Source organism: Theropithecus gelada, chromosome 12, assembly GCF_003255815.1.
Source record: "Theropithecus gelada isolate Dixy chromosome 12, Tgel_1.0, whole genome shotgun sequence".
NCBI lineage: Eukaryota > Metazoa > Chordata > Mammalia > Primates > Cercopithecidae > Theropithecus > Theropithecus gelada.
Genome location: NC_037680.1, coordinates 41091942 through 41119795, shown reverse-complemented (window position 1 = coordinate 41119795; position 27854 = coordinate 41091942). Strand labels below are relative to the sequence as shown.

The following is a 27854-nucleotide window of genomic DNA, read 5'->3' as shown; positions in this document are numbered from 1 at the left end:
GTAGTTTAGCTGTGAGAGCAAAGTATAATAAAAATAAAGGAACAAACTGTGTGGTAGCAATTTCATATCTTGTTCAATTTGAAGTGTCCTTTCTATTTTACTTCCGCTTCTGAAATGTTGTATAGAACACAGACTCTGAATCAAAAAAACTGAGTTTGTGGTATAGCTCTGTCATTTCCTGAGTGTTCGCCTTGATTATGTATCTTGGTTTTTTAAGCTTCAGTTTCCTCTTCTGTGAAATAAGAACAATATTTGCTTGTTGCTTTGAGAACTTAATAAGATTTAAGGTGCTTAGCAGAGTGCCTTGTTTGTAGACTACAATTAGTAGCTTTTAGCATTAGATAAGTTTACAAAGGGGAAGTAAGAGAAAGAAATCTTGGAATTGAACAATCAACCTCACGTACAAAAGTAAGATGCTTTTCTTTTATTTTAGAGTCCTGCCAAATATCACAAAACCTAGATATTATGAAGGAGAAAGAAAATAAAGGGTTTTTCAGTTTTTTTCAACGCAGTAAGAAAAAGCGGGACCAAGTAAGTATTTTCTTATATTGCATTTTGTAAGATTCTTCAAATATTTTTAATTACGAATGCTTTTTACTAATATCTTGAAATTACTAGATTTTGGCTTTGTCGTTCTTTACCAGACTGCCAGTGCCCCTGCAACTCCTCTAGTAAATAAGCACCGCCCGACTTTTACGAGGTCGAATACCATTTCCAAACCATATATTTCCAACACCCTGCCATCGGATGCACCCAAGAAGAGGCGGGCTCCACTGCCTCCGATGCCAGTGTCTCAGAGTGTCCCCCAAGACCTCGCACACATCCAAGAGAGGCCTGCTTCTTGTATAATGAAATCCATGAGCGTGGATGAGACAGATAAGGTGCGTAGTTTTGTTTTCTATTTTGTTTTTTTTTTGGATGAGGCAGGGTACCATTTATTTTTCCTCTTACCTAACTTGTCCTTTCTAGGCAGACTAGAAAGAAGTAGTCCTATAACAGTTGGTAATTAGTAACAGTTACTAATCTGTAATAAGATGAATAGCTCATTCTAAGATCGGTACTAGGAATAGATCTTCTGTATACGTACAGGTCTGTGATGCAGTAAAGGATAAATGTCCATTTTAAGTAACTTTCATATTCAGGCGAAAAAAATATCCGAAAACTAAAGTCTTGGTTTACTAAGGCCTAACTAGGGGCTCTTGCTTGGTGCATGTAGTAGGAATGGAAATACAGTCTTTATTTTTGAATGATTCTTTTTTAAACAGTAACACAGTCTTTGAGTTGTGTTCATGGGTTTCTAACCACATGTATCTTCTCGACCTGGCTGAGATTCTCCAGGGAATAGCCTGGTATCTACCTAGTACATAGATACTCCATAGTGAAAAAAGAAAATGAGCCTTTTTATATAGAATATATCACAGTTACCTCTTATCTTCAAAGCACAGTTCTATGTGTACCTTTTTCTCAAAGTTTCTTATTACTCACCTTTAATCTCAAATTTTCCCTGAGTTTGCCATTTTGTGGAGATCCATTTGCAAACTACTTTTCATTACTAAACAATCCGCGTATTCCTTGCTTTATCCATGTGAAAAATAAATGAATTTTTAGGTATATATAATTGAAGATGAGACTGTATATATTGTTGCTGGTAATCAGACAGAATGATTTAAGTAACTCTGAGAACAGATTTTATTTGCAGATACTTGAGACGCTGAGAAGTTTTCTTGTATCTGGTTGAAAGATTTTGTTTCCCCCTCGGGAGCTTAGTAAATGCAATGCTAAAGTAAATTAACTCTTCCCAAGCACCTGATACACATTTCTGTGCTGCTTTGACTTAAAATTAACCATAGTTTTAAATGTAGTTTATAGACTATCATATGTGCAACTCAAAGAGATAGAAATGAATTTTGAAAATGCTTAACCTCAGTACTTGGGAAATGATCCATTAAGTTTCTTATTTCTATTAAGATTTTCTTGTCTAATTTAGTATTTGTGGTATAAAATCTCATAAAATCTCATCTAATCTCACAAATCAGGAGGATAATGTTTTTGTCAAGTGATAGAATCATATACTGACAAAGAATTTGCAGGGTAACTGCTTGAGAGTTAGGTGAATCTTCACGGAAGAGATGATTCTTGAGTTCACTCTTAAAATATGTGCGGGATTGCATTAGGCAAAGGAACCGTGTTCAGAGATGCAGGAATGTGAACACTATGGCTTGCCTGGGCATGAGCAAGAAACAGAGATTGAAATTAAGCATGGTAAGCAGGAGTCAAGTCAGGGTCCCAAAGACTTTGTTTTGTGCTGTAGCCCTTTTAAATTTATTCGCAATAAGAAGTAGCATTTTTAGGGTTGTTGTATCATAGAAGAGTGTAAATTATACTCTTGAGTAGCTACGTTTTTGCATATATTAATATATATAGAAATATACTTTAGCCCATGCTCACAAATCTTTATTCTAGCTGTCCTCATCCAATCTATTTCAGTAAACTTCCTTTGTACTTGGTTCCCCAAGAGGTCTATGTTGTCTTTCTAGTAGTCTGTTTCTTAAAATTCTGGGCTGCGCTACCAGTGACCTCACTGAAAGCTATTTCTTTTGAAGCTCTCCCTCTGCTCTGTGACCAGTTGCTGCCCCTGTGTTAAGTAATCTTTTTTTTTTAGTATGTTGCCTTTGGCAAACTACACATCTTTGTACAATTTTCTAATTATTTTTTCTTTTGATCTGGACATCTGGATAGTTCTTTGATGTATTGTTCAGTAGGACCCATAATTATTTGTTTTTCCCTAGAGAAGCTGAAGAACTATTTTTTATTTATTCATGGCAAAAATAATAGTGATTAAGCTGTAGTGCACACACAAATTCATACCTTCCTAGGCATCTCTGCAACAAACTTCTTGATGTATTTGATGTGATTAATTACCCCCTTGGTCTTGATTTGTCTTTTTCTTCCTTGGTCTTCAGCCTCTTCTTATATCTCAGCCCTCTTGTATTTTTTTTTCTTGTCACTATTTTATTCATTTTCTAAATTTGGAGGTACTAAATCCATGGTCTTGGTCTATATTTGTGCACTCTTTCAGAGAAGAAATCTCTTCTTTTTTGAGTTTGTGGGCTGATGGTTCTCAACTGTAGTGGTTTGAATAATGTTCCTTGCAAAAGGTGTGTCTGAACTCTAACCCCTCCAAAACCTATGATTCTGACCTTATTTAGAGATAGAATTTTTGCAGTTGTACTTAAGGATCTAGGGATGAAGTCATCTTGGATTTGAGGTGGGCCCAAATCCAGTGACAGGTATCTTTATAAGAAGAGGAGACACACAGGCAGAGAGACACAAAGAAGGTAGTATGAAGACAGAGGCAGAAATTGGCATTATGCTGCCACAGCGAACCATTACCAGGAGTCACTAGAAGCTGCAAGAGGCAAGGGAGGGTTCTCCCTAATGCCTTCAGAGGGAGCATGACTCTGCCAACACCTTGATTTGAGATTTCTGGACTTTAGAACTGTGGAAGAATACATTTGTGTTGTTTTTAGCCACCCAGTCACGGTAATTTGTTAGGGCAGCCCTAGGAAACTATACATCAACTTCGTAATTCTAATCTCAATATTCTTCCAGTTGCAATTTGAATTCACAGTTGCTATTGACTCATCACTACCTGGAAGATGTATTTAACACCAACATCATTGTTTTTCTACCAGACTGAAAATCTCAAGATCAACTTTGATTTTCTTTTTACATCTAATTAGAGACCAATCCTTCATTCAGTCTCCCTTCATGATGTCTTTTATTCCCTCTGCTGACATCTTTTGTAGAGAAATCCAGGACAGAGTATAAAGAGAAAACCAATACTTAACATGTCATTGAAATACTCAACGTGGCAAGCTGCTGCATTTGTATTTCTTAATTATCACTTCTCAGTTCAGAAATTTTGCATAGCTTGTTGTCATTTTTCTGGGCATTCAAGATCCTCTACAGAATGATCACAATTTTACTTTTAAACTTTTTAATTCCTCATCATTTATAGGATAGGATAGGATAGGATATTTGTATCTCTAACCAGAAGATTTGACTTATTGTTGCTGATGCAAAATCCTGTGTTCTGTCTTTTCAGAATGGAGTGGCCCCACTTCCATCTTCTTCATTTCTACTTACCCATCCAAAGGATGTCCATTCTTTTATCAGATTCATGGAGAATTTTCAAAAGATTCCAGCACAGAATAATCCTTGCTTTCTCTAAATTTGTCTCTCTTGTCCCTTTTTATTTTCTCTTAATTTGCATTATGTATAGGTTGTATATGTTATTCTAAAAGTAAAACGAGGAATACAGTAAAAATTCTCCTTCCCTATCCCCAACCAAGTTATCCTGCCCAGAGGCAACCACTATTAACAGTTTCTCGTGTATCTTTCCAGAGATCATGTATGCATATTTAAACCAATATTCATGCTAAATATTTTTTTTTCCTCAGGTGGCCATATGCTACATGCATCTTATACTTTACTTTTTGGTATGGAATGATTTATTCTGGATATTCTTAGCAGTTCATAAAGGGCTTCACCTTTTTGAAGGATTGAATAATATTACATTGATGGGTATAACATGACTTACTTACCTCATCCTCTAAAGATAAACTTTAGGGTTGTATTATGGCTTAATGCTTGCAGCATTGTTAAATTTTGCCTTTTTCTTTTCCCCACCCAGAGGGCAGGAATTGTGTTCTCCAGCAAAATTCTGTAACGTGGTAGGTGTTCAAGAGAATTGATAAGTAAACATTAATCACTGCTTTCATAGCCAGGTACAGTATATACAATGAGAATGTGTCACACTTATATCGTAAAATTTTAGTATGTCATTCATATATCTGGTAAATTTTCAGAAGTACTTGGATAACTTAAAGATTGCTTATGTTTACTTTTATGGTAATTGGACCATGTAATTCTTAACAATATATTTGTTAAGCTTTTATAGAAAAGCCAGAATTTAGATAAGGTTATATTGAAAACTTAAGGTCCAACTAAACTATACTGTACATTGCATAATGCTTATAAGTATAAATGATCCTTGAATTAAAATTGTTTATAGCCCAGGCTTGGTGGTTCATGCCTATAATCCCAGCACTTTGGGAGGCTGAGGTAGGAGGATCACTTAAAAGCAGGGAGTTTAAGACCAGCCTGGGCCACAAAGTAAGACCCCTGCCTCTACAAAAAAATAATAAAATAAAATAAATCAGCCAGACATGGTGGTGTGTTCCTGCAGCAGTCCCAGCTACTCAGGAGACTGAGGTGGGAGGATCACTTGAGCACAGGCATTCAAAGCTGCAGTGAGCTGTGATCTCACCACTGCACTCCGGCCTGGGTGACAGGGTGAGACCCAGTCTTTAAAAAATAATAATAAACTTTAAAATAGTAAAAGCCTGGTTTATATAGCCAGATGCAGATATTCAGGAAATTCAGCAAAACATATGAATTTATGAGTGAATCATACTTATTTCACTGCTTGCTTGTTTTAAATTTAAAATCAAAGATGGTCATTATCACTATAAACATTTGTATCTATTTTCACAATTTAGTTTTGAATTCGAAAATGTAAAATGTCACTATTTTTAGTGATTGAAAATGATAGCATGTTGAGGAAAACATAACTTGGAAGAAAAATATGTATGACCAAATTGGTTCTAAGTATGTGAATTTTAGACACACTTTAATTTTTATTGTTCAGGATACAAAATAAACCACAAGGGTGCGCTGTTTGACAGAAGTACAGCATTCTAATTTTTCCACTTTTTTCCTCCAAAGCACCTTTTAATAAAGCAGAAAGAAAATACTGAAAATAGTTACATCGCATGAGAAATAGAAAATGCTTCTTCATGTGGGTAAATAAAGCTAGAGAGATAAATGTCAGTAACACATGACAAAGGGATTTTGTAATTAGCAATTTTATTCATTTTGAGTTTTTAATGCATTTTATTGTTCTTTTAAGAGCCACAGAAACTATGTTTGCCTTAGTCAAGGTTTACTGATGTCAGTAAATCTGTAGCTTAGGAAAAATTTTGTCAACCACGTTTATTTTATACTTTTTGGCTGTCTATATTTAATAATTTGCCTCATTCTTCTAAGATATTTCTCAATATTAGCAAATTAAAGTATATGGATGGTGAGGTTTTTAGAGCTCATACTGAAAATGCTCACATAAAAGACTGTTGATTTGCTGAGCTAATTTTAACAAACTAATTGTGCCGTTTCCAAAGACTATTCAAAGTTAGCAGAGATAGCAAAGATCCAAGTTAGCAAATGATTTAACCCAACCTTTCTTAGAATATTTCTGCATCTAAAATTATTTTTTCCATCTAAAGAATACATTTTGAAGAACACATATTTTACTATTATTGCTGCAGTATCCTTTCATATCCCTAAATTTCTCTGCACCCTCTTTCACATTATTTCAAGTCTCATGTCATTTTTCCTACAAAGGTGAATATACCATCCTCTATGAAAATGTTCGTTTGAAAAGAAAACTTTCCCATTAGAAATTTTCTGGCAGTATTTCTTGGTAGTTTTTGAGCATTTTTTAAATATGATTTTTCCTGATGATTTGAAATGCCATTTGTGTAACAAGACATGTAATAGATAATGCTTTATTTGTATGACCCATATAACATATATTCTTATATAAAATGTACATAGTCATTTACAATAAGATTGTCATTTGTGAAATGGGAAGTCAGAAATTCAATTACATTGACTTAAATTGAAAGTGACTTAGAATTCTCAGATAAATCTAAGTTCAGAAATCTAGTTTCTGCACCATATCTGCTGACCAAGAGTTTATGAAGAGAACATTTAATAAAATCAATGGCCAAAGGATGTTCTGGTCTTATTGACAAATTAGCCTCATAAACTGATTTTACATTTGAATAAGTGGAAGAAGAGTCAGGAAAAAGCATTGAGTAATCTTGACCCATAGAATTCACAGAACCTTTTGGAGAATTTTTCATTTGGCACATTTGGTGTGACTGCCGCTTGGAATGATGAATATACAACAGCAATCAGTTTTTCCCCTGGCTATGGGCATGGCACATCATTTTGTTTCGGACATTACATTGTGGCTGGAAACACTGTAAGAAGTGATCTTCATTGGGCATTTTATTTTGTCTCATTTTGCATCCTGCTTTGTCCAGACAAACACTCAACTATTGAGAAATGGAAACTCTTTGCCATCTAGTATTATGCAAGTGAAATTTAATACCTAGAGTGTTAGTTTTAAAATAACTGACTTAACTTTTTAAATGTTTTACGTTATTCATCTTTTACCCAATTTCATATTCTAATGTATATCATGGTTTATAAGCAGATAAGATGACATATTGTCATATACTTATCAAATGTACAGGTGCATATTTTGCTCTTTTACTTCATTTTAATCTTAGTGATTTTACACAGAGTATGTAAGGTTGTACCCTCTGTTTTAACAGAGTATGTATTTGCAATTTTTAAGAAACACACCCCTTTTTAGATTTTTACACAGGTTGTCACAGTTTATTTTCCCCTCCATTTTCCTCTTATATTTATTATATAGAAAGTGGACCACACGCATAATTCTACAATTGCCTAGGAACAGTGGTTACCATGGCATTTGCAGTTTGCTGTACAGAATACAGCTGTCTGTACTTCCAAAAATATGGTTGGTTTCATTCAGTAGAGAAATGTACCAACACAGTATAATATTTAATCTGCTCCCCTTTTTAAGGCTTTCCTAGATATAATACATACTTTGCCACTGTAGTTTTCATCAGATTTTCAAAGGGTCATAATCACAATAATAAAAGCAATGGTGAATGCTTATATAATGCTTACTAATGTTTCAGACAAGGCTCTAAGAACATTACTTATTTAATCCTTATGACAACCCTCTGGGCCATTCCATTTTAGGTTTCTGACAATACTACCTCTGGCCTAAAAGTAAAGAACTATGAATTATGAGGAATCAATGACTTGTTAAACTTTAAGGAAAAATATATTATTCAAAGAGCAGTAGGTCATTTGTGGAATTAATGTGGATTTCTCGTTCTTATCTGTTAGTATATAAAAAGTCGTACCTCTCTGAAATAACAGGCTGAGTTAATAAAATACTATTGAAAATAATTAGTGTTAGGAGGCTTACTTTACCAGTATGAAGTTTACTTAGTCTCTGTACCTCTGTGATGTTTGCGACCTCATGGGGAGATTTGCCTTTCTCTAGTAACCAGCATGTGTTAACAGAAGCCAGGGCAGATAGAAGCAGGCCTCTTTCCTGGAACCACAGTGATAACCTTATGGTGTCACTGGGATAAGCCTGCTTCCAACCTTAATTCCCTTTCTGGATGAACTGACTTGGCCCCAGTTTGTTTGATTTGACTGTAGCTTCACTCTGGTATAGGTCCTAAACTCGGTTAACTTCTAGATTATTCACATTCTCCTACCCTGTGGCTAGGAGGGGTCTGTGATCACTGTGATCACAGAGAATCATGGTTACCACCATTCCCTGTCTTTTAAACTTGATCCTGAGCTCTGTTTTCTGGTGGTTCATCCTGGTTTTTTTTCATCCAAGATGTACCATTGAGCTAGACCCTCATCACTGGGCTTTTACTAAATGCTATATGCAAAGGATTATCACGAATAAGACTTAGTTTATGTACTTTATCAAAGTATCATAGGGTTGATGAAAGCACAGATTGCCTCAGGAAGACAAATGGAAAAAACCTACAGGGGGATAACATGGGAATTTTTAGTGTGTGTGTGTTTTCTTTCTGTTGTGCCTAGAGAAGGGCTGGAAAGAAGAAGTCCTGACCTGGCTCGAGAGAGAGAATCTTGAATTCTACTAATAGGTCTATTATCTTTTTCTTTGCTGTTGCAATTTTTTTTCCTTCACCTTCGCTGAACTTCTCTATGACTTAGTTTTCTCCTCTGTAGAATAAGGTTGTGTAATTAAATTTCCCAAAGTCTCTTCCAACTCTAGTATTACAAAATTATGCTATTTTGCTATTTTTTAAAAATTGACCTCTAACAGATGAATGTGCTTGTTTTGGTTTGATCGACATTAACGAGATCATGGTGTCTAATTCTGGCATTACTCCTCTGAGGATTTCGGAAACTTAAAGTACAATAACAAAATAAAACATTGACTGACATCTTTCTTCCCAAACTCCTGACTGTAACACAAAAGTTAACACAATTGCATAGGTATTAAAATTACTAAAAAGAAGTAGAAGACTTGATGATTGATGAAGACATGCTTAGGTTAATGAGTTTGTTAACCATGGGATACAAATGTTACCATTGACTAATGATGAGTTTTAAAGTAGATGACTTTAAGAGAAATCTAGTGGCAAGCTTGGCCACTCAGAAACCCCTAAATGGGTTTAATTTTAGTAACCAAAAAGGGACAAGTTACTGTTGGTGGTGGTATTTAGATCACATATAAGTGAACCTAGCTGTAACCTCATTGCTTGGTCTTATAGTATTTATTTCAGCAGATTGGTAGGAGCAGCATTAAAATTGTCCACATAGTGAAAGCTCACCTAGTGTAGACGTAAGAGCTCCAGACCCTGGTACTGCTGTCCTATTTCTTCTCTCGTTATTACAGTTGTCTGAGATCTGACATACCACCTCTATTCCTTATACCCATTCACTTTGATATTATACAACTTTTCTTAATCTACAAAACCTAGGCAGGCTAAGATTTCCTATGCCATCAGTGAAGAATCTTAAAACAGGTTTATATAGAGAATAAAAAACTAGAATATATAAGCTCTAGATTTTCAGGAGTTGGGAGGAAGTGCCATCCAAAGAGGAAAAGGGTGTAGAACAGGGAGATACAGGATATCAGAAATAAACTTCCCCCACCCCACCAAAAGATAACATTTTATTTTTACAAATCACAATAATATAACGAAGAAACTGGCATGTATGCTTTCATACAATGCAAGCCAAAATTTGCATGCATGTGTGTGTGTGTATCTATGTGCATTATGTATATACAGGTGTAAAAATGATACACATATAATAATGGACACCAAAACTTCTATGAGGCGACTTTTATTTGAGATTTACTGATTTTTTTCCTCATCATTATATACATTATTTGTGTCTTATGAGATTGACACAATTTAAAAGATGTGATCTAATTTTATCACATCGACCATAAAACTGATTTAATTGTGATAAAAACAGCTTATTTTGCGAATTCAAAACAAGACCTCGTACTTCTAAATTACATTTATTATAGTGTAACAATAATATGTATAATAATGACACTTAAAATTGACTTGCTTGTCTAAGTTGTAAAATTGTTTTTGCATTCTTCCATGAAGAGTTAAGCGTTAAAACTTGACCTTCAGATATATGAAAAGTTCAGTTATTGGGATACAATAGCAAATATCATAAATTAATGTCAATTTATAAGATACTTTATACTATTTAATAGTGTTTATTGGGAATGTCCAGGTTAGAGAAGAATAATGTGAGTCTGTCCCTTGAAAAAGAAAACATGAGTTTTCAGACAATTTCAAGGGATTGTTTACATTCTCTCCACTAACCCCACCCTTTTCCACCTGTGAAAATCATATTATAAACAGAACCAACAGATTCTATTAGAAACATTTAACAAAATTATTGAAGTTGGGCTTCTATGTTTCTATCCCCTAATTGAGTGTTTTTATTTTCCGTGTGTATTCTTTCATTTAACTCTTTTTTTTGGGAGGGGGGGGTCTCAGTTCACTCTTTCCTTGTTTGTTAAATATCAACTTTTCCTGCCTAGTGGGCTGAGGTTCATTTTTCCTTTCCTCGAGATTAGGGTAGACTATCTAGGAACTTATTACATCTTTAGGCCGGCTGGCTTAGTGCTACCCATCTGAATCCCCAGATTACTACCCAAGTCTTCCTTTTGCCCCTTCCTGCCCTAACAGCAAGTACCAGGCCAGTCCCTTCCCCCAGCAAATGCCAGGGGCTTCATGTGAAGAGGAACTGGCCACAAGGATGTGAGGGGAGGAGGAGAAACTGTTTCTGCAGGAAGGACAGCAGTGCCTCCAGGCTCTTGGGCATCTTCACATGTTTCTAGAGAAAGAACAAACTCAACTCTCAAGCCTCTAGTAGGCAGAAGGCAGGAGGCAGGGAGTATGGCCTGGGCTTCAGACACCGCTGTTCTGGATGGATCCACAGATGATGAAGGCAGGGTTCCTGGCACCCAGAGTCACGCAGGGCCACGACCAAGCCTTTTCACTAGAAGGGCAGGTAGTGCCCATTCATCTTATCAGAGGTAACCTCAGCTGTGGACCTGAATGGAGTGAGCAAAGGGAGTCCAGGCCTCCACTCTGCTCTAGAGATGGCAGTGTCCAGGCTCCTGATTCCCAGGAAGCAGGGAAACTAAAGAAAACCTGGAAAGACACTCTGGAGCAGCAGGGTGGTCACAACGATAAGCCCGACACACAGCAGGAGCAGGAGCCTCACAGGAACACTCTGCAATGAAGGCAGCAGATGCAGCTGGCAATGACTGTCCACAGCCACAGAGAACCGGGCAGTTTCATGGGACCCAAGGAGCTCTGGACCATGACCCTTCTCAGGTAGAAAGGCCACATCTGTCACCACAATGCCATGGGCCTCCCTCACGTAGTACAGGCACTGGAGAGAGAAAGCTATGTAGATGGCAACAGAGCCAGTGACCATGCCCAGGCCTAGGAAGGTGCCAGACTCACTGACATTGAGGCAGGAGATGACTTCATGGCCACAGGACTTGGTGCGAAGGGGCAAGAAGTTGGAGCCATCCCAGGCTGTGAGGTAGCAGGGAGCGGGCTAGCGCAGGTGCTTGTGGGGAATTTGCACTGTGAAGAGTCACAGCCCAGCAGGCTGGTCTGGAACCTGCCCAAACCTGCAGGCCTGATAATAGTAAGGTGTGCTGGAAATGGTGGGTCCATTCTCTTGCCAGTGCAGCTGTGTCACCAGCTGATCCTTCTGCCACACAGAGGCCTTAAGGTCCTGTCCCACGGTTACCAACTTGACATCAGGCCCTAAAGCCAGGTCTTCAATCTCCCCTTCGTGGGCTTTGAACTCCAGAACCTTCTCCAGCCCTGGTACCTTCCAGACACGAACGTAGCCATTTGTCCCTCCAGTGGCAAGCAGGGTATTATCGTGGTTGAAGCACACAACTTTCTGCAGTGGATCAGAGCTGAAGTCTGTCTGCACTGCCTGCAAATTCTCTACCCTGAGTTCTAGCCCCTCGTGCTGGGTTTCCGCGCCACATTTCTTCTCTGCTGGGGCTGCTCCCTTCCTTTGTCGAGGCCCCTGCTTCTTGGAACCTGCCTTCTCTGCCTTGTTGACCTGTTGATGGGCCTGGAAGCGCAGGAGCTGACAGTGGGCATCCTGCCCTGCAGCAAGGATGTCACCAGCCAGTGCCAAGTTCATGGTGACCCGTGTCTCTGTGTCATGGGAGTGCAGCAAGGAGGCACTCAAGCGCCCATTAATCCACTCTTGCTGCAGAAAGTGCACGCCATTCTTTATGCCTGCCTTGGCGGCGCCTCCTCCGCCTGCAGCGATGAGCAGCCCAGTGCTGGGGTCGACCTGAAGCCCTAACAACGGGAATGGAGCCCGGTACAGTTCTGGCGCCCGGCGTGGGCCCATCCGGCCCGGCGCGCGTTCACTGCCTGCACCACGGCACCCAGGACGTGCTGGGCCTTTGACTACTGCCCCGGCCGCTGGTGAACTCGGCCCCGTCGCTGCCTGGAGCACTCCCTTTGCATTTAACTCTTTAATCCAGGATACTTCGATTTCAGTGACCCACATTTTATAATTCAACTATGATTAATAAGTGATCTAATAACTAGTACAGAGCAGGTATTCAGTAAATCTCTTGAATGCCATTTGATTCTATTTTCTTCAGCTAAATTTAGTTCAATTTTGAATCAGAATTCTGATCTGGGTGTGAATTCTGGGGGATTAACAATCTGGCATGGTTTTCAACCTGAGCTTACCACTTTCATTAGTAGATTCTGTTTCTCCTTGTGGTATTTTCCTTTTTACAGACCATAAAATTTGGTGATGTGCATTCCTGTTAGAAGTGCAGTTTTCATTAATGACAAGCAGACTTATCAGTGACTCTAACTAAAGTAAATAATTGAACATCGCTAATGATTAACCAAAGCAGTTTCCCCTAGTAAGTAGAAACCTCTGTGTTTTCTCATTTTGTAAAGCCTTTAGACTTAATAAATTTTAATGTCTACCACTTTTTAAAATGTAGTCATAATTTGAACAAAGAAAAGGTTTGTTGGTAGTAAAAGCTGAAGAGAGTTATAAATAGTTCTTTAATTTTTCACATTGAATTTGCTTATGAGACATTTCAAATGTATGTACTGTAATACACATCCATGAATTCACTGATTCAACAAAGTAGTGTTAAATATTTAACTTTTATTAAAGTCCTTTAAAGTATGTTGAAGAGACCTGAGTTGACTTAAAGGTGGAGATTTTTAGACCCACAGTGAATGTTTATACAGTAGACTAAGCATCAGTTCCTGAACGCTGGGCACTGTTGAGCTTTAAGGTTAATTATTACTGAGACTGATTCCAATAGGACTGTTACCAACGCAGTCACCAGAGAGTACAATCTTAAAGTAAATACCTCTTTTTACCTATACTTTTTACTCCAACATCTACATAATTATAATTCTTACATTATTTGCAGAACATTTTCATGTACTTTAAAATAGACAAATTAGATGTAATAATATCAGCTAATGGTTATGAAGCATGTATTGTATGCTAGGGACTGTGCTATGTATTTTACATATAACATTTCATTTAAGCATCCCAGCCCCTTTTGACATAGGTGCTGTTACTTTTCCTTTTCGTGAATGAGGAGACTGAAGGTCACAGAGACAATAAATGGCAAGCTTTCTGGTTCAACTGCTTGTATTGACTCCAAAACCCATTTCTTTGGGAATCATTGTAATGGGCTGCCTTCTACCTTGCAAACTCCCTGTAAGCCTCCCTCCAATTGGACAAATTCACATTCAGAAATAGTGGGTAGTTTAGCTGTGATGAATGCAAGAGCAGAGCTATTGGGAGACTATTTGGAGCATACTCCTGAAGTGCACAGAAGAAAATATAGCTTAAGAAAGCTGCTGCTGGCCAGGCACAGTGGCTCACGCCTGTAATCTCAACACTTTGAGAGGACAAGGTGGGTGGATCACAAGGTCAGGAGTTCAAGATCAGCCTGGCCAAGATGGTGAAACCACATCTCTACTAAAAATACAAAAAATTAGCCGGGCATGGTGGTGGGCGCCTGTAATCCCAGCTACTCAGGAGGCTGAGGCAGAGAACTGCTTGAACCTGGGAGGCGGAGGTTGCAGTGAGCTGAGATCGTACCACTGCACTCCAGCCTGGGCGACAGAGCAAAACTGTCTCAAAAAAAAAAAAAAAAAAAAAAAGAATGCTGCTGCTTAGGTATCAGTGGTCTTCCCACCCTTTTAATTTAATTTACTTTTTTAGCATTCTAAACTCATGATGTATATTACTTAAATGCTGTGGCAGTTTAGTAAGGCTGCTTTTAGCATTAGTCATTCCTGGGTTTGGAGCCTCTCCAGTCTTGCATGTTAGATATGTATATTCTCTGTAAATCCCAGTGTATACATGTGTTTTCCTGGCTACAATCTATTTAGAAATATGAGAGTCTTCTAACTTAAATGTCCCTTCTTTTCCTGCAGGCTTTCACCCTGCCTCCCCAAGAGAAGGTTTTTTAGTAGGTGTAGAACATCTCTTTCTCAAGTCCCAGTTGTTCTTCTGTTTTGTGTTAAGAGTGATGTTTTAGTTAACACACAATAATTCCACATTTGATTTTTATTATCTTAACTTTCCTTGGCAATTTCTTAAGTAATTGAAATTATTTTCCAAGAGTCTTCAAAAAACCTCTTGCTTCTGTATCTTATAGGACAACAAAAATATATATATAAAGCTATTTCCTTGAATGCTAATATGAATATTACTTATATTTCAAAAGAAAATTTACATTTCTGTCCATTAATCTGCTGCTTATTATCTAAACTCACTATTCTTATTTCTTCAAAACTCTTGCCTTTGCATGACTTATACCAATTGTTACATTTACATTTTGTCCTCAACTTTAGTAAGTTTTAAGCATTATTAACAGCATAAGTTCCAGTTATGACAGGCCACATAATTGTACTTCATATCAATTAGTGAAATCATGTTCACTTTCCTCTAATGTCTTTTTATTTTTCTTTATTTATTTGTTTATTTATTTTGAGATGGAGTTTCACTCTTGTTGCCTAGGCTGGAGTGCAGTGGCGCGCTCTTGGCTCACTGCACCTCCACTTCCCAGGTTAAAGCGATTCTTCTGCCTCAGCCTCCCAAGTAGCTGGGATTACAGGCACACACCTCTCTACCTGGCTAATTTCTATGTTTTTAGTAGAAACGGGGTTTCACCATGTTAGTCAGGCTGGTCTTGAATCCCTGTCCTCAGATGTTCTGGGATTACAGGTGTGAGCCACCGCACCAAGCCAATGTCTTTTTTCTTAGCCGCTTTAATTCAAATTGCAGCTTTAGTAATGCATGTCCATTTACCATCATGATACCCATGCACAACATGGTAAGGGTGGTGAATGTCGCAGAATAGGGTTGTAAAATAAATGCTTCCCCTGATGTCCATGACTTTGTCTTTTCAATATGCACTTCCCCCAATTATCTTCATAAATGCTGTTGAAAAAAATTTAGCATTTATAAAACTGAAATATGTCTGTTTTGACAAATTTTAAATTCTTTATCTGTAAAAATATAAATACTCTGTTTTACAAAAAGCTACCTTATTTTAAGACCTCTAGGCTGAATAATGAAATATATGAGTCTGTGGTTATTCTGTCTTTGAGTTATGAATAGGTTCATAAAAATTTGTGAGTCTGTATATATTCCTCCCTTTTATAATTCTGTACTGTCTGCTTTATTATAACCAAAATATAAGAGCTCTAACTCCCAAATAGATACTCTCATTGAGAAATTCATGTCATGGCTGCTTTTATCATGGAAAATACCAATAAGTGACAATGATAAGGAATGTGACCTAATGATGAACACATTTTTATTATACACCTCATGAAAGCAATCAGTTGAAACACGGGAAACATGGAACTGGGGAGGAAAATCAAATGCTGCTGTTGCTTCATGCATTAAGCTGCCACTTATTGATCACCTATTGCATTCTTACTGGTAAACTAGATCTGCCATAGGAGTGGAACTTGGCTTTAATAGGGCTTTACAGAAGTAAATCCAAGAAATAAAATCACATCTTCTACTGCTTTTGATTTGCAGGTAATTATTTTTTTAAAGTGAAGGGCCATGTTCTTTTGGGAGAACTTTTGGCCTTTTTTTCTGATGTTTCCTAAATGTGTTACTCTTATAAGATATCAGGGGAAGGTTTTAGAACACAAAGACATTATCAGTAGAAAGATTTCTATTTAAATTCTATTCAAAGCAATATTTAAATACTGCCAATTCCTTGGTGCATTTCTTTCTTACCTTTTTGTTGCAGCGGGCCCTTGTTTTGAATTATTTCAAACAACGATTGAGAATCCACCCCCATGCCTACCCTAGTCAGGATGATCGTAATATTTAGTCAGAATTGACTTTAGTGACTCTGAAACAAAATCTGACTTTGGGTGGCAGGATTTAACTCTTTTCTTGCTGGATTATAGAGAAATCTGAAGAATTTTGGAGGAGGAATCAGAGTAATGGGATGGGGTTGGAGGCAGCTATTTACCAACTAGTAGGAAAGAAGGTTAACATTTCAACTATTGGTAAGACCTCCCTGGTGCCACCTTGTCCCACTCCTCTGTTATAAGGCACAGTTAGTGGGTTTGTGAGAGGTTTGTTCGGTGAAGCTCCTGCCACTGTAGACCTAACAGTTTCTCTCCCTGTTGAAGTGACCTGCCTTCCTCTTTAGTACCTAACACAGTTGGCAAAGAGCACAGCTAACTCAAACCCTTTTCTTTGGGAGCAGGCTTCCCTTTCTCTCTGGCAGATATATTTAAAAATTATAAAATAGTAAATTTGCCCATTTTTTCTTGGTGTGTAGCAAGGCATAAAGACTGAAAAATATCTTATGAATTAGTTCACTTCCCTTAGACGTACCTCTGTTGTCTTGTAAGACTAGACTGCCCCAGTCTTTACACATGCTCCTGGTCTGAGTACGTCAAGGTCTTTTATTTACAAATGAAGATGGCAGCATATCACTCATTTTTTATTCATTCAAGGAGTATTTACTTAGAAACCTCTGTGAGCCAGGCATGGTTCTGGACAAACAGCAGTGAGCAAAATAGGGGAAAAAAATCCCTGCCTCTGTGGTCAACCCTAGTGGGAGCAGACAATGTATAAGGCAAATAAGTCAACCGTATAGTATGTTAGAGAGCAATTAAATGCTGATCATAGAAATAAATCTAGGAAGCAGGGATAAATATTGGGAGTCAGGGAGGAGTTCGTTGAAGAGATGACATTTGACCGGGTATGGTAGCTCATGCCTGTAATCCCATCACTTTGGGAGGCCAAGGCAGGCAGATTACTTGAAGTCAGGAGTTTGAGACCAGCCTGGCCAACATGGTGAAACCCTGTCTGTACTAAAAATACAAAAATTAGCTGGGCGTCATATTGCATGCCTGTAATCCCAGCTACTCAGTAGGCTGATGCATGAGAATCACTTGAGCCTGGGAGATGGAGGCTGCAGTGAGCCGAGGTCATGCCACTGCAGTCCAGCCTGGGTGGGTGACAGAGTGAGACTCTGTCTCAAAAAAAAAAAAAAAAAAAAAGACATTTGAGAAATGGCCTGAAGAAAATGGACACCGAGTTGTCAGAAGAAAAAGCATTCCAGGGACAGGGAGCAGTAAAGGATGACCACCCTGTGATGGAGGAACTCTGCTGGCACATTTGAAGAGCAACAGAGAGGCCAGTGTGGCTGGAGTGGAGTGAGCCACTCCATTACCAAAGGAGGAGGCCAGAGAGAGCTAGATGCCAGGTTGTTAATGGACTTGTAAAGGGAACTATTAGTGGGTTTTAACCAAAGTTAACCTAATCTGGCTTACATTTTAATAGGATCCTTTTTTATGATCTTATTTAAAGATAGCAGATTCTTTTTGCTGCTATGTTGAAGGACTATAGGGAAACAATGTGGAGATGGAGTCTAATTAGGTATTTTCTAATGATGATTCAGACTGTGTAGTAGCAGTTAAGCTGAATGCTGGATATCTTCTAAGGGAAGGGATAAAAGGGTTGACTCAGTGTGAGATGTGACAGAAGATGAGGGCAAATGGAAGGATAACTTGTTCTTTACTAAGACAGGGAAGGCTGTGAGACGAGGATGTGGCAGAGGGATAAAGAGGAATTATCATGATTTCAGTTTTAGACATGCTAAATTAAAGAGGCTTCAGACATTAAGGGGAGATCAGAACAGAGGTCCAAGATAGAGACATGGATTTGGAATTCATCGGCATACACATTATACTTAAAGAGAATAGATGAGATCCTCTGGAGAGGGAGCAGAGATATTAAATGGAATGTGTTCACAGACCACGCCCTGGGTCACACCAGTGTTGATCAGGAGATGGAGAGAAGCAGACACAGAAAACTGAGTAGCCAGAGAGTATGGATCTATGAAGAGTAAGAAATGTGGTCTCCTGGAAGAAAAATAATGTATTTTAGGAGGGTGATCAGCTTTGTTTAATGTTGCTAATAGGTTGCATAAGTGAGTTCTGAGAAGTGGCCATGGATTTCTTCATAGTCAAAGTCTTTGGTGACTTTGATAGGAATCATTTTAATGGATCAAAAGCTGAGAAAAGTTACCGTTGAAAGGGTTCAAGTGGGATAAGAGAAATTGGAGACACAAACTGCAAACAACTCTTTTATTTATTTTTTCGAGATGGAGTTTCACTCTTGTCACCCAGGCTGGAGTGCAATGGCACGATCTCAACTCACTGCAACCTCTGCCTCTGGGATTCAAGCGATTCTCCTGCCTCAGCCTCCCGAGTAGCTGGGATTACAGGCGCATGCCACCATGTCTGGCTAATTTTTTTTTTTATTTTTAGTAGAGATGGGCTTTCACTACATTGGCCAGCTGGTCTCGAAATCTTTACCTCAGGTGGTCTGCCCGCCTCGGCCTTCCAAAGTGCTGGGATTACAGGTGTGAGCCACCTAAACAACTCTTCTAAATAGTTATTTATTCATTCATTCATGCATTCATTCATTCATTCATTCATTCATTCATTCATTCTTGGTAAAGGGAAAGAGCAAAGATGACATGGCCATTGGTCAGGAGGCACTGACCCCTGCTGAGGGAGGATGTCTTAGGGTCTGCTGACAGTCATGGGCTAGGAGTGTGAGCAGTAACTGTTTCTGGTAGGTGACCTTGAAGGACCTTTCCTCGGGTAGACATATAGATTTTTGCAGTATTCCTCACTGAAACACTGCAGTTGTAAAGAGGTAGATTTAATCAAACTAGATGCTACTGTACAAATAATGTTCCCTTTTTCATCCCTTCCTTCTAATTTCTCCAGATTTTTCTTTAAAAGTTAGTTTTTAACTCTGTTACTTATGAGTCCTCTACATTACAGTTAGTTGTTTGCATGGCAGTCTCCCATTCTAGCCCAAGTTTCTTGAGAAAGGCCATATTTTATTTTTCTTTACGTATCTATCCCAACCCTAGCTTCTGCGTGTGGCAGATGCTTCATAAACATTTTTAAGGAATGATTATTATGTTCCATTTGGGTATATCCTGTGTTTGACATAAAGTTCAGTGTCTTCCTAAAGTTTCCTACAGATCTCTAAATGTAGGATTCTATTTGGTCATTTTGTTTTCCAGAGTCCCTGTGAAGCAGGAAGAGTGAGGGCAGACTCACTGCAGCTCAGCAGCACATCTGCAGGGAATTCATCTTTGAGAAGGACAAAGCGAAAAGCACCTTCCCCACCCTCCAAAATACCCCTGCATCAAAGTGATGAAAATAGTCGCGTGACTGGTAATGTGGTTTTTTCATTAACATTACATTTGTATTGTGTTTTGTTTAATACGGACAGTAGGAAAGATAGGGGTTTGTAAGTTATGCTTTTTTAATAATAATACTTAGTCTTTTAAAATACATCTTGATTAGTCTCACTTAACTGCCTTTTAAAAATCTGAAACATCACCAAATAAAGTATCAAAATTATACAGCTCCATTATCCTGAGGTGAACATGTCATAATTCGTGAATTTATTCAGAAAGATACTGCCATTTCAGGATTAGCTGTATGTGGAAAAGGGAGTCTAAGTGGATTTTAGTGTTTTACAACTAGATAGTAAAATGACTTCTAGCAAGGCTCACTGCTTTCTGAACAATATAAAAATAACTAAGTTAAACTGTTAAGGAATTGTTTTATTTGTGAATATGACTTTATAAGTAGTGTTGCTTCTTTCCTTTAGCCTTACAGCCAGTGGATGGAGTTCCTCCAGACGGTGCTTCAGAAGCAAACTCTCCTGAGGAGCTATCCAGCCCAGGTATGATGCCCTTATTCCACATGGTGTAATTACTGAAAAAGGACTTCTATGATAATTGAGAAATGAATCCATTCGCGATGCTTTATACTTGAAAGAGATACAGATTCTTTGGCCTCATTTCCCAAATTCTGTTATTATGAAATGAATTCTTGCCCCCACCCCTCTGCCCCTCAACTCAATTAGAGTGTGAAGCTGGCAGAGATCACAATTTCAGTTCTGGAATTGTCCTTGAGTAGTTTCTCTATGTAGTCTCCTGCTTTCCCTTATGCAATATCAGGTTAACATTTATTAACTCCTTCCCAAGTGTAATGACACACCATAATTAGGAATGTACCTTGGCGTGTGCAGAAGAAAACTTACAGGAAAGTGTAAGCACAATTTTTTTATGCAACTGTTCTAGGTATGAACTCAACATACAAGTTACCCTACTCTAATGGTAAAAATTTGTTACCATGAAAATGTTTTCTGTTGCAGTATATGGCTCTCCTTGTGCATTCTTCCCAAACAAAATTCCATTACAAGTTGTATAATTTATTCTAATACTTTTCTAGTATTTTTAATAATATCTTAGTAGCTTTTATAAGAAGTATGATAACAATGTTTTAATCTTTACAGTTACTATAAGACATCAATGAATGTGATAGACTAGTAATGTCATACCAAAAATAGAATATGATTATACTAGGACTTTATCATGGGGATAATTTTGTAAGTATAAAAAATGCTTAATATAACTCACCTGATTTTTATAATTTATATTCTAAATACAGGAAACATTTAGGAGCAACACTCTTGAATCTTGAATCTTTAAGTGGTATTTAAGAATTTGGAATTTTAACATATATATGTAAGAATTCTTCACTCCTCTGTGATTTTAAATCTTACTCTCAGATAACTAGTAATGATTTTTCTCAGCTTTTACTCAGAATAATATAAATGGCCCCATTTTTTTTCCACAAAGGAAACGTATTGAATAATAACAATTAAAACTGTTGAGTGAAATTAGAAGTCACTGAAGCATTATAAAAAGGAGTGCATGCTATTCAAACTTTGCTTCATATTTGTTTTTCTTCATTTTTTTTCACTTTTACCTCTTGTTTAATGCATCGGTAATTGTGAGCTAACAAATCTGATTTCTTCCAAAATGCTTCTTAGTCTCTGCTTGCCTTAACTCTGTTGTCTAAGTGCCATTTCTACAGATTCTACTTCTTTGGCAGAAACCTCCTTTGGCCCTGGGCTCTCCAGTCAGGAGCAGTGCACTGCGCCCAAGCTGATGGAGGAAACCTCTGTCTTTGAGTGCCCTGGAACACCTGAGGCAGCCATAACATCATTGACATGTAGGTGGTCAGGCCTTTCCTTGCTGGTGCTTTGTGTCAGGCAGATTAAGATATCATCAATTGTAAATTTGATTAGCTGTTGAAACCTTGTGTGAACATATTTTATAAAGAAAGATAAGTTTCCCCCTTTTCACTTGAAGTTTTATCTGGGTTTAGACTTTGTTGTTTTTCCCAACCACACAGATGACTACAACAGAGTCGATTAGTTAAATAAAATCAGTGGTTCTGAAGAATTTTAGCTTCTCTTCTATTTGGCTTACATATACTGAGGGGTCACTTTGAACACACAGTTGAGGCTGGGCCTGGTGGCTCACACTTACAATCCCAGCTACTCATGAGCCTGAGGTGGGAGGATCGCTGGAGCCCTGAATTTTGAGACGGCAGTGAGCTATGATCATGCCACTGCACTCCAGCCTGGGTGACAAAGCAAGACCTTATAATAAAAATTTAAAAACACATTTGTATCTAAACCATCATGGCCTTTCATTTTTCTCAATACAGTTTTTTCAAATTATATAAATACATTCTTAACACATAGATAAAATATCGTAGACACATTATATTATACATTGGCATCATAATGACTATTTCACGTCATAATAAAGCATCATTTGCCAAAATATGTACATTTGAAAATTCACTTAAACCTAAATTTTAAAACATTTTTTATTGAGTAGTCTATTTTTATTAATGATAAAAATACCATTAAAATTTCCCATGTTTATTTCTCAAAGAGCACAAATAGCACAATTTTCTGCCTACATACTTAGAGATAAAATTTTAAAAGTATATTTTAAGTACTTTATTGAATTATGTTAAAAATTAAATTTTCTGAATGTACTGATTACTATAATCGGATGCTATACCACCTACCCACCCCACCCCCACGACCACGCCCCCAGCCTTGGGATAAAATTAAATTTTATTCAGATACTATGGTGTACATGGAAATGTTTAATTGTATTTAGCAAAAATCCAGAACCTCACTCTTTGGCTTCCATTTACTTCCACGGCTAATCTTGACAATGAACATTAACTGCTCGGGGTGCCTCCTTCTCTTTTACCCTGCTGGCTTGGTGTTGGTGATAAAATACATTTTTTATACAATGAAATGTTAACCACAGCTATTGAAAATATTTATGTATACACATATATATTAATATGGATAATATTTAAGATATTGTAAGTGGAGAAAAAAGCTAGGTGGCTACAGTATGCTTCCATTTATATTAAATAAACTAACAAAGGGAAACATGTGAGTATAGTTATCAGCCTATATATGTATATTACACTTTCTCAGGACATACAGGAAAAATGGTTAAAGTAAGTTGCCTCTGAGAATCAAACTGGATAGGAATAAAACTTAATTTTCATTGTCTGATACTTGCTCTGTTTGTATTTTTAAAAATTAAACATCTAGGTCAGTGGCTTTTAACTCAGGTTGCATAGTAGAATCATCTAAATAGTTTTAAAAGTCCCTTGCCCCACCCATCAGAGATTCTGATTTTGTGGAGTAGGGTGTGAGCCTCAGTATTTTTAAAGAGGGCTCAGGTAATTCTCGAGTTTAGTTGGTTTTAGTAACTATTGAGTCAAATTTTATGAGTGCCCTTGTAGACAATACAAAAATCTCATGTGCTTTTCGTTTTCACTTTTAAAATTATTAATTTGCCTTTAATTTGCACTATTGAGTTGTTGGATGAGTATAAAAAACATTGAATTGAAAGATATTTCTTAAATGAAATATTTAACTTGAAGTTTATGAGATTAAATAACCTCTTGTCTCTACCATGAATGAAACCTAGAGTGATAGCAAATTGTTTTGAGAATTATGAGTCTGAGATAATCTGGTTTTATGTTAACATGACTACTCACCAGGAGAAAGAACTTCACTATTATTTTTGAAGCAGAACTTAAAAGAGTCCAACTAATTATTATTTTTCAAAATTCCTTCCTTGCCAGAATTGCATAGGATGAATGAGGCAAATTAATATTTAGGATTATATCTGCATTTCTTTGTAGCTGGAATAAGCTCTGATTATAGCCTTGAAGAGATAGATGAAAAGGAAGAACTGAGTGAAGTGCCAAAAGTTGAAGCTGAAAATATTTCTCCGAAGTCACAAGATATTCCTTTTGTATCTCCTGATATAATAAATACACTGAAAAATGTTCCCGACTCAGCCCTTGGCAATGATAGTGGAGAGTTCTCACAAAACTCCATGGAAGAAAAACAAGAAACTAGAAGCACAGATGGACAGTAAGTAGTCTCTGTGCTGGGGTGTTGGTGGCAGTTTGTTTAATTAATATTAGTGTTCTGAAATATAGATCTGAAATTTTAAACATAAATATAGTCAGCCCTTTGGTTTTGACTTTATCCCTTTTACCATTATTATAAGAATGTTTATTAATGAAGTACTTATTTGCATGTAATTATGTTCAAAGAAAATCAAATGTGACAGTTCTAATATCCCTGTGTCAGATAAGCCATGAGAAATAGTTAATTTGTGTGATTCAAAAATGAAAGTTTTTCTTTGTGTGTGTATTTTGCCTGTTACCTATGTGACCTAAATGTAATATTTAATTTTCAATTTTTACCAAGTATTCCTGGAGGATTTTCACCGGTATGTGAAAACAATTCTGCATATTAGAGTATGATGTTAAATCAAGAGTATTATCTTTGCAGTCAACTTTATGAAACAGAATGTATTTTCCACTTGATTCTAGAAATGGACAGCTATAGTCTAGTCCATTTGGGTTTGAAATGCAACAACATGCATAAAGATGAAATCAGCCAAGCAAAATAAACCATATATGTCAGAGGTTTACTATAATTTGCATGAGATTGTCTCCTTATTAAACTGTTCTATCACCAAAGGGAAAAAAACATCAGTGAGGTCAATCTACATTCTGATTTATATAGTTGACCTTGCCAGATGCAAAACTAAAATGTTTCATTTAATTTCCTTTTTCTTTAAAAGGCAAATAACTGATAATAACCAAATAAAGCCACTGTTTTAGAAAAGTGTCTATTTTACTAAGCTTCTTTCTTTTTATTGGGACCACCATATGAAAGCTAATGTGTCATGGCAGCATTTCTTCTCAGTTATATTTTTTCTCTGCTTTAAATTTCCGCGGTTTGGCAGAAATAAATGATTGTTTTAGTCCATCTGTCTTTGGAAATTATTGCCTGTTTTCTCATTGTGCGTGTGTGTGTGTGTGTGTGTGTTTCAATAGTATCAACATATAACATACAATGTTGTATCTTCCAGAGAACCACACAGTGTAGTATATGATACAAGCAATGAAAAGAAGGTAGTTGACAGTATAAGAAACTTGAAGTCGTTGGGCCCAAACCAAGAGAATGGTGAGTTATATAATTAATAGCCAGCATTTTATTTTATTATATGCCAAGGACAATTCTTAACACTTTATATGTATTAACTCATTTAATTTCCTGTAACTCACTTAATACCTACCTCATTTACGGATATTTTGGGTACTATTATTTTTATTCCCATTTTGTGTGCCACAGAGGTATTAAGTAACTCACCTTAGGTCTCACAACTGCTATGGTAATGGTGAACCTAGGATTTAAACTGGGGCAATATTGCTCTTGAGTGTGCCCTTAACTACCATGTGTACTACTTTTGTTGTTAAAACATAGAAATTATCTAATTTAGACTTTGGATCTTAAAAATGTTTCCTCTGTGTATGTAGCTGTGATCTGTTTCTCTTTTTTTCCATCTAACTTCCTTGGATGAAACTTTTCTGCCTGATTTTTCAAGGCCCAAATCATCTAATAATATAACCTTATTTACCACTGTTTCCCAGTTCCCATCCTCAAATCAACATAACTTATTTTTTCTCATGATGTCATTTGCTCATTTCTATATCATAAGGCATATATTCATGTTGTCTTTGCCTAAAAAACAATTTTTCATCTATTTTACCCATTCAATTTTTATCCAAATCATATTTCAATTCTTTTACTTGATTATTAGGAGCTTTGTGGTTCTATATTTACGATTCCTCAACTGAATTGGGTAGTCTTGGATCGGAGAAATTACATTTGATATTTTTGCACTACTCACGGCACCTAGCAGAATACTGAGATACTCATAAAGTATGTACTTAGTATTGAATTTCAGAAAAACAATCCTACGCAAATAGAAAATTCAAGGAATACACAAGGGTGTTTTAAGGGGTTAAGAAGGAAGTGGCTTATGAATTCTCATAGTTCAATCTATTATGTTAATATAGAAAACTAGGTTAAGATATTTAGAGAACATAGGGATGTAGTATTCATATTTGAATAAGACATAAATAATCACAATGTCATATTTATATATATATAATTATATATATAATTTTATGTATGTGTTCATTAACTTGAATATATATGCTACTGATTCATTTTCTCCCACATTCAATACCATTGTGAGATACCATACTGAGAAGGTCTGAAAGCAAATAAGTTTTTCATTCTTTTCCACTTGAGTCAGTTTTTCACAGCATGTACTATGATGGCAATAGCATTCCTATTGAGAAATTATGATTTAAAAGCTGCTTCTTTCTCTTTAAAACAATAGTCAACTTGTGCCAATAATAAAAAAAAAAAAAACAAAAACAAAAAAACAAAAAAAAACAAAAAAAAAACAATAGTCAAGTTGAATCATTTTTGTTAAGATTTTTGTTGTCAAGTTAGTGCCAGAGTCACAAGTACATTTACGTGGTATTTTGATTTGCACATGTTTTATTTTGCTATGACCTTTGTCAACTCTAGTTCTTTTTTAAAGTAAATAATGTCTATTATTCTTTAAGTACTTTTATTCTGTTTTCCTTTTTACCTACCCTTATCTAAATCACCTTTTTGTAAGTTTGTCAATGTCAGTGTCACTTTTGAGTAGAGGGTCACTATAGTATAAAAGATACCTCCTCCCTTTACTGGCCATCCTTGGAAAATGATCTAGCCCTTCATAAACACTTGGGTAACATCATTGTCAGTTGTAGATGAGGATGGATTCTGGGTTTCCAGGACTGCCAATCACTGGAAATAATCATGAAATGTTGAGAAGAAATTCAGAGTTAGACAATGGTAAAGTAGGAGTAACCTACCAAAAATATGAAAAACAGAAACTTATAATTCTAAAACCAATACATTTGGGTTTTTAAAAGGGGATTCAACGTAAAATATATGTTTACATTGGTTTACTTTCTTTGGGAAAATGTTTCTGTTGTGTGAACTGGGAAATACATATATTCAGTGGAAAATTAGAAATAAGAAAAAAGGAAATACATTTAGATTCATTTCCTGCTGCCAGAGGGTCTTAAATTTTTCCATGCTTATAACAATGTTCAAAATAGTGTTTTTCATATGAACATTGAAAAATACTTATGAATCAAGTAAATTGAGAGCAGAGGCAGAAATATGCCTCTTCTATGGTTCCTAAGAGCATGGGTCCTTAATTTTGTAAATCAAAATAGTTAATAATCATTGGTCACTGAGAAAAGAATTCACCTAAGTATATAATATGTATTCTGATACTCAGTTGCATTTTATCTGGGAAGAATAAAAATGAGTTCCATTTTAAAATTACATGTTTAATATAGGAATCTTGCAACACAATATGTAATATTAACTGCCACAACCAAATAACTGTGCAATCAGGCAGAGTTTAAAAACGTGAAGATTTTAAAAAAATTGTTTGTATACAAATTTGCCTAACATGATATTTTTCTGCCTGCATATCTTTTTTCTTTTTCTTTTTCTTTTTTTAAGAGAGAAACTATATAATATAGCTCATTACATTTTAGGCAATGTACTTCATCTCATCCTTATAAGTAAAAGTGGGTAATGATAAAACTATAGAGAAATACTTGGCATACTTTCACAGTTTGACCCCCAAAGCTCACATTTAACTTGTGCTGTGCAAACTATTGCCATATGTGAAAAGGCCACTAGGGTTTTGA

General features: G+C 36.6%; 2 protein-coding genes across 4 annotated transcripts in view; one reads left to right on the top strand and one right to left on the bottom strand.

Moving 5' to 3' along the window:
- Window positions 1–27854, top strand: part of COBLL1 (cordon-bleu WH2 repeat protein like 1) — a 163693-nt gene that overhangs the window by 122147 nt on the left and 13692 nt on the right. The window contains exons 8-15 of one of the 2 annotated variants that reach the window (XM_025404313.1): window positions 434–531; window positions 645–881; window positions 19880–20033; window positions 20476–20550; window positions 21768–21887; window positions 23907–24141; window positions 25154–25248; window positions 27733–27735. In XM_025404313.1, the coding sequence (XP_025260098.1) occupies window positions 434–531; window positions 645–881; window positions 19880–20033; window positions 20476–20550; window positions 21768–21887; window positions 23907–24141; window positions 25154–25248; window positions 27733–27735 (1017 nt within the window). The remainder of the gene's footprint in view (window positions 1–433; window positions 532–644; window positions 882–19879; window positions 20034–20475; window positions 20551–21767; window positions 21888–23906; window positions 24142–25153; window positions 25249–27732; window positions 27736–27854) is intronic. The other variant, XM_025404314.1, reaches the window with a different exon arrangement.
- LOC112636029 (prolactin regulatory element-binding protein-like) lies at window positions 10736–12752 on the bottom strand. Of its 2 annotated transcripts, XM_025404316.1 has the most exons (3): window positions 11897–12752; window positions 11651–11722; window positions 10736–11487 (listed from the first exon to the last, which is right to left on the bottom strand). In XM_025404316.1, the coding sequence occupies exons 1-3, from the start codon at window positions 12643–12645 to the stop codon at window positions 11475–11477; spliced, it is 834 nt and encodes a 277-aa protein (XP_025260101.1). In that variant the 5' UTR covers window positions 12646–12752; the 3' UTR covers window positions 10736–11474. The 2 variants fall into 2 exon arrangements, with proteins under 2 accessions (XP_025260101.1, XP_025260100.1); XM_025404315.1 differs by having other exon boundaries at window positions 10736–11722.

Excerpts from the sequence above, each read along its gene's own strand:
- LOC112636029 (XM_025404315.1), bottom strand. The coding sequence starts at position 12,645 with ATGGGCCCACGCCGGGCGCCAGAACTGTACCGGGCTCCATTCCCGTTG. Across the intron at positions 11,723-11,896 it reads TACTATTATCAGGCCTGCAG|TGAGTCTGGCACCTTCCTAG; the intron begins GTTTGGGCAGGT and ends CCTCAATGTCAG.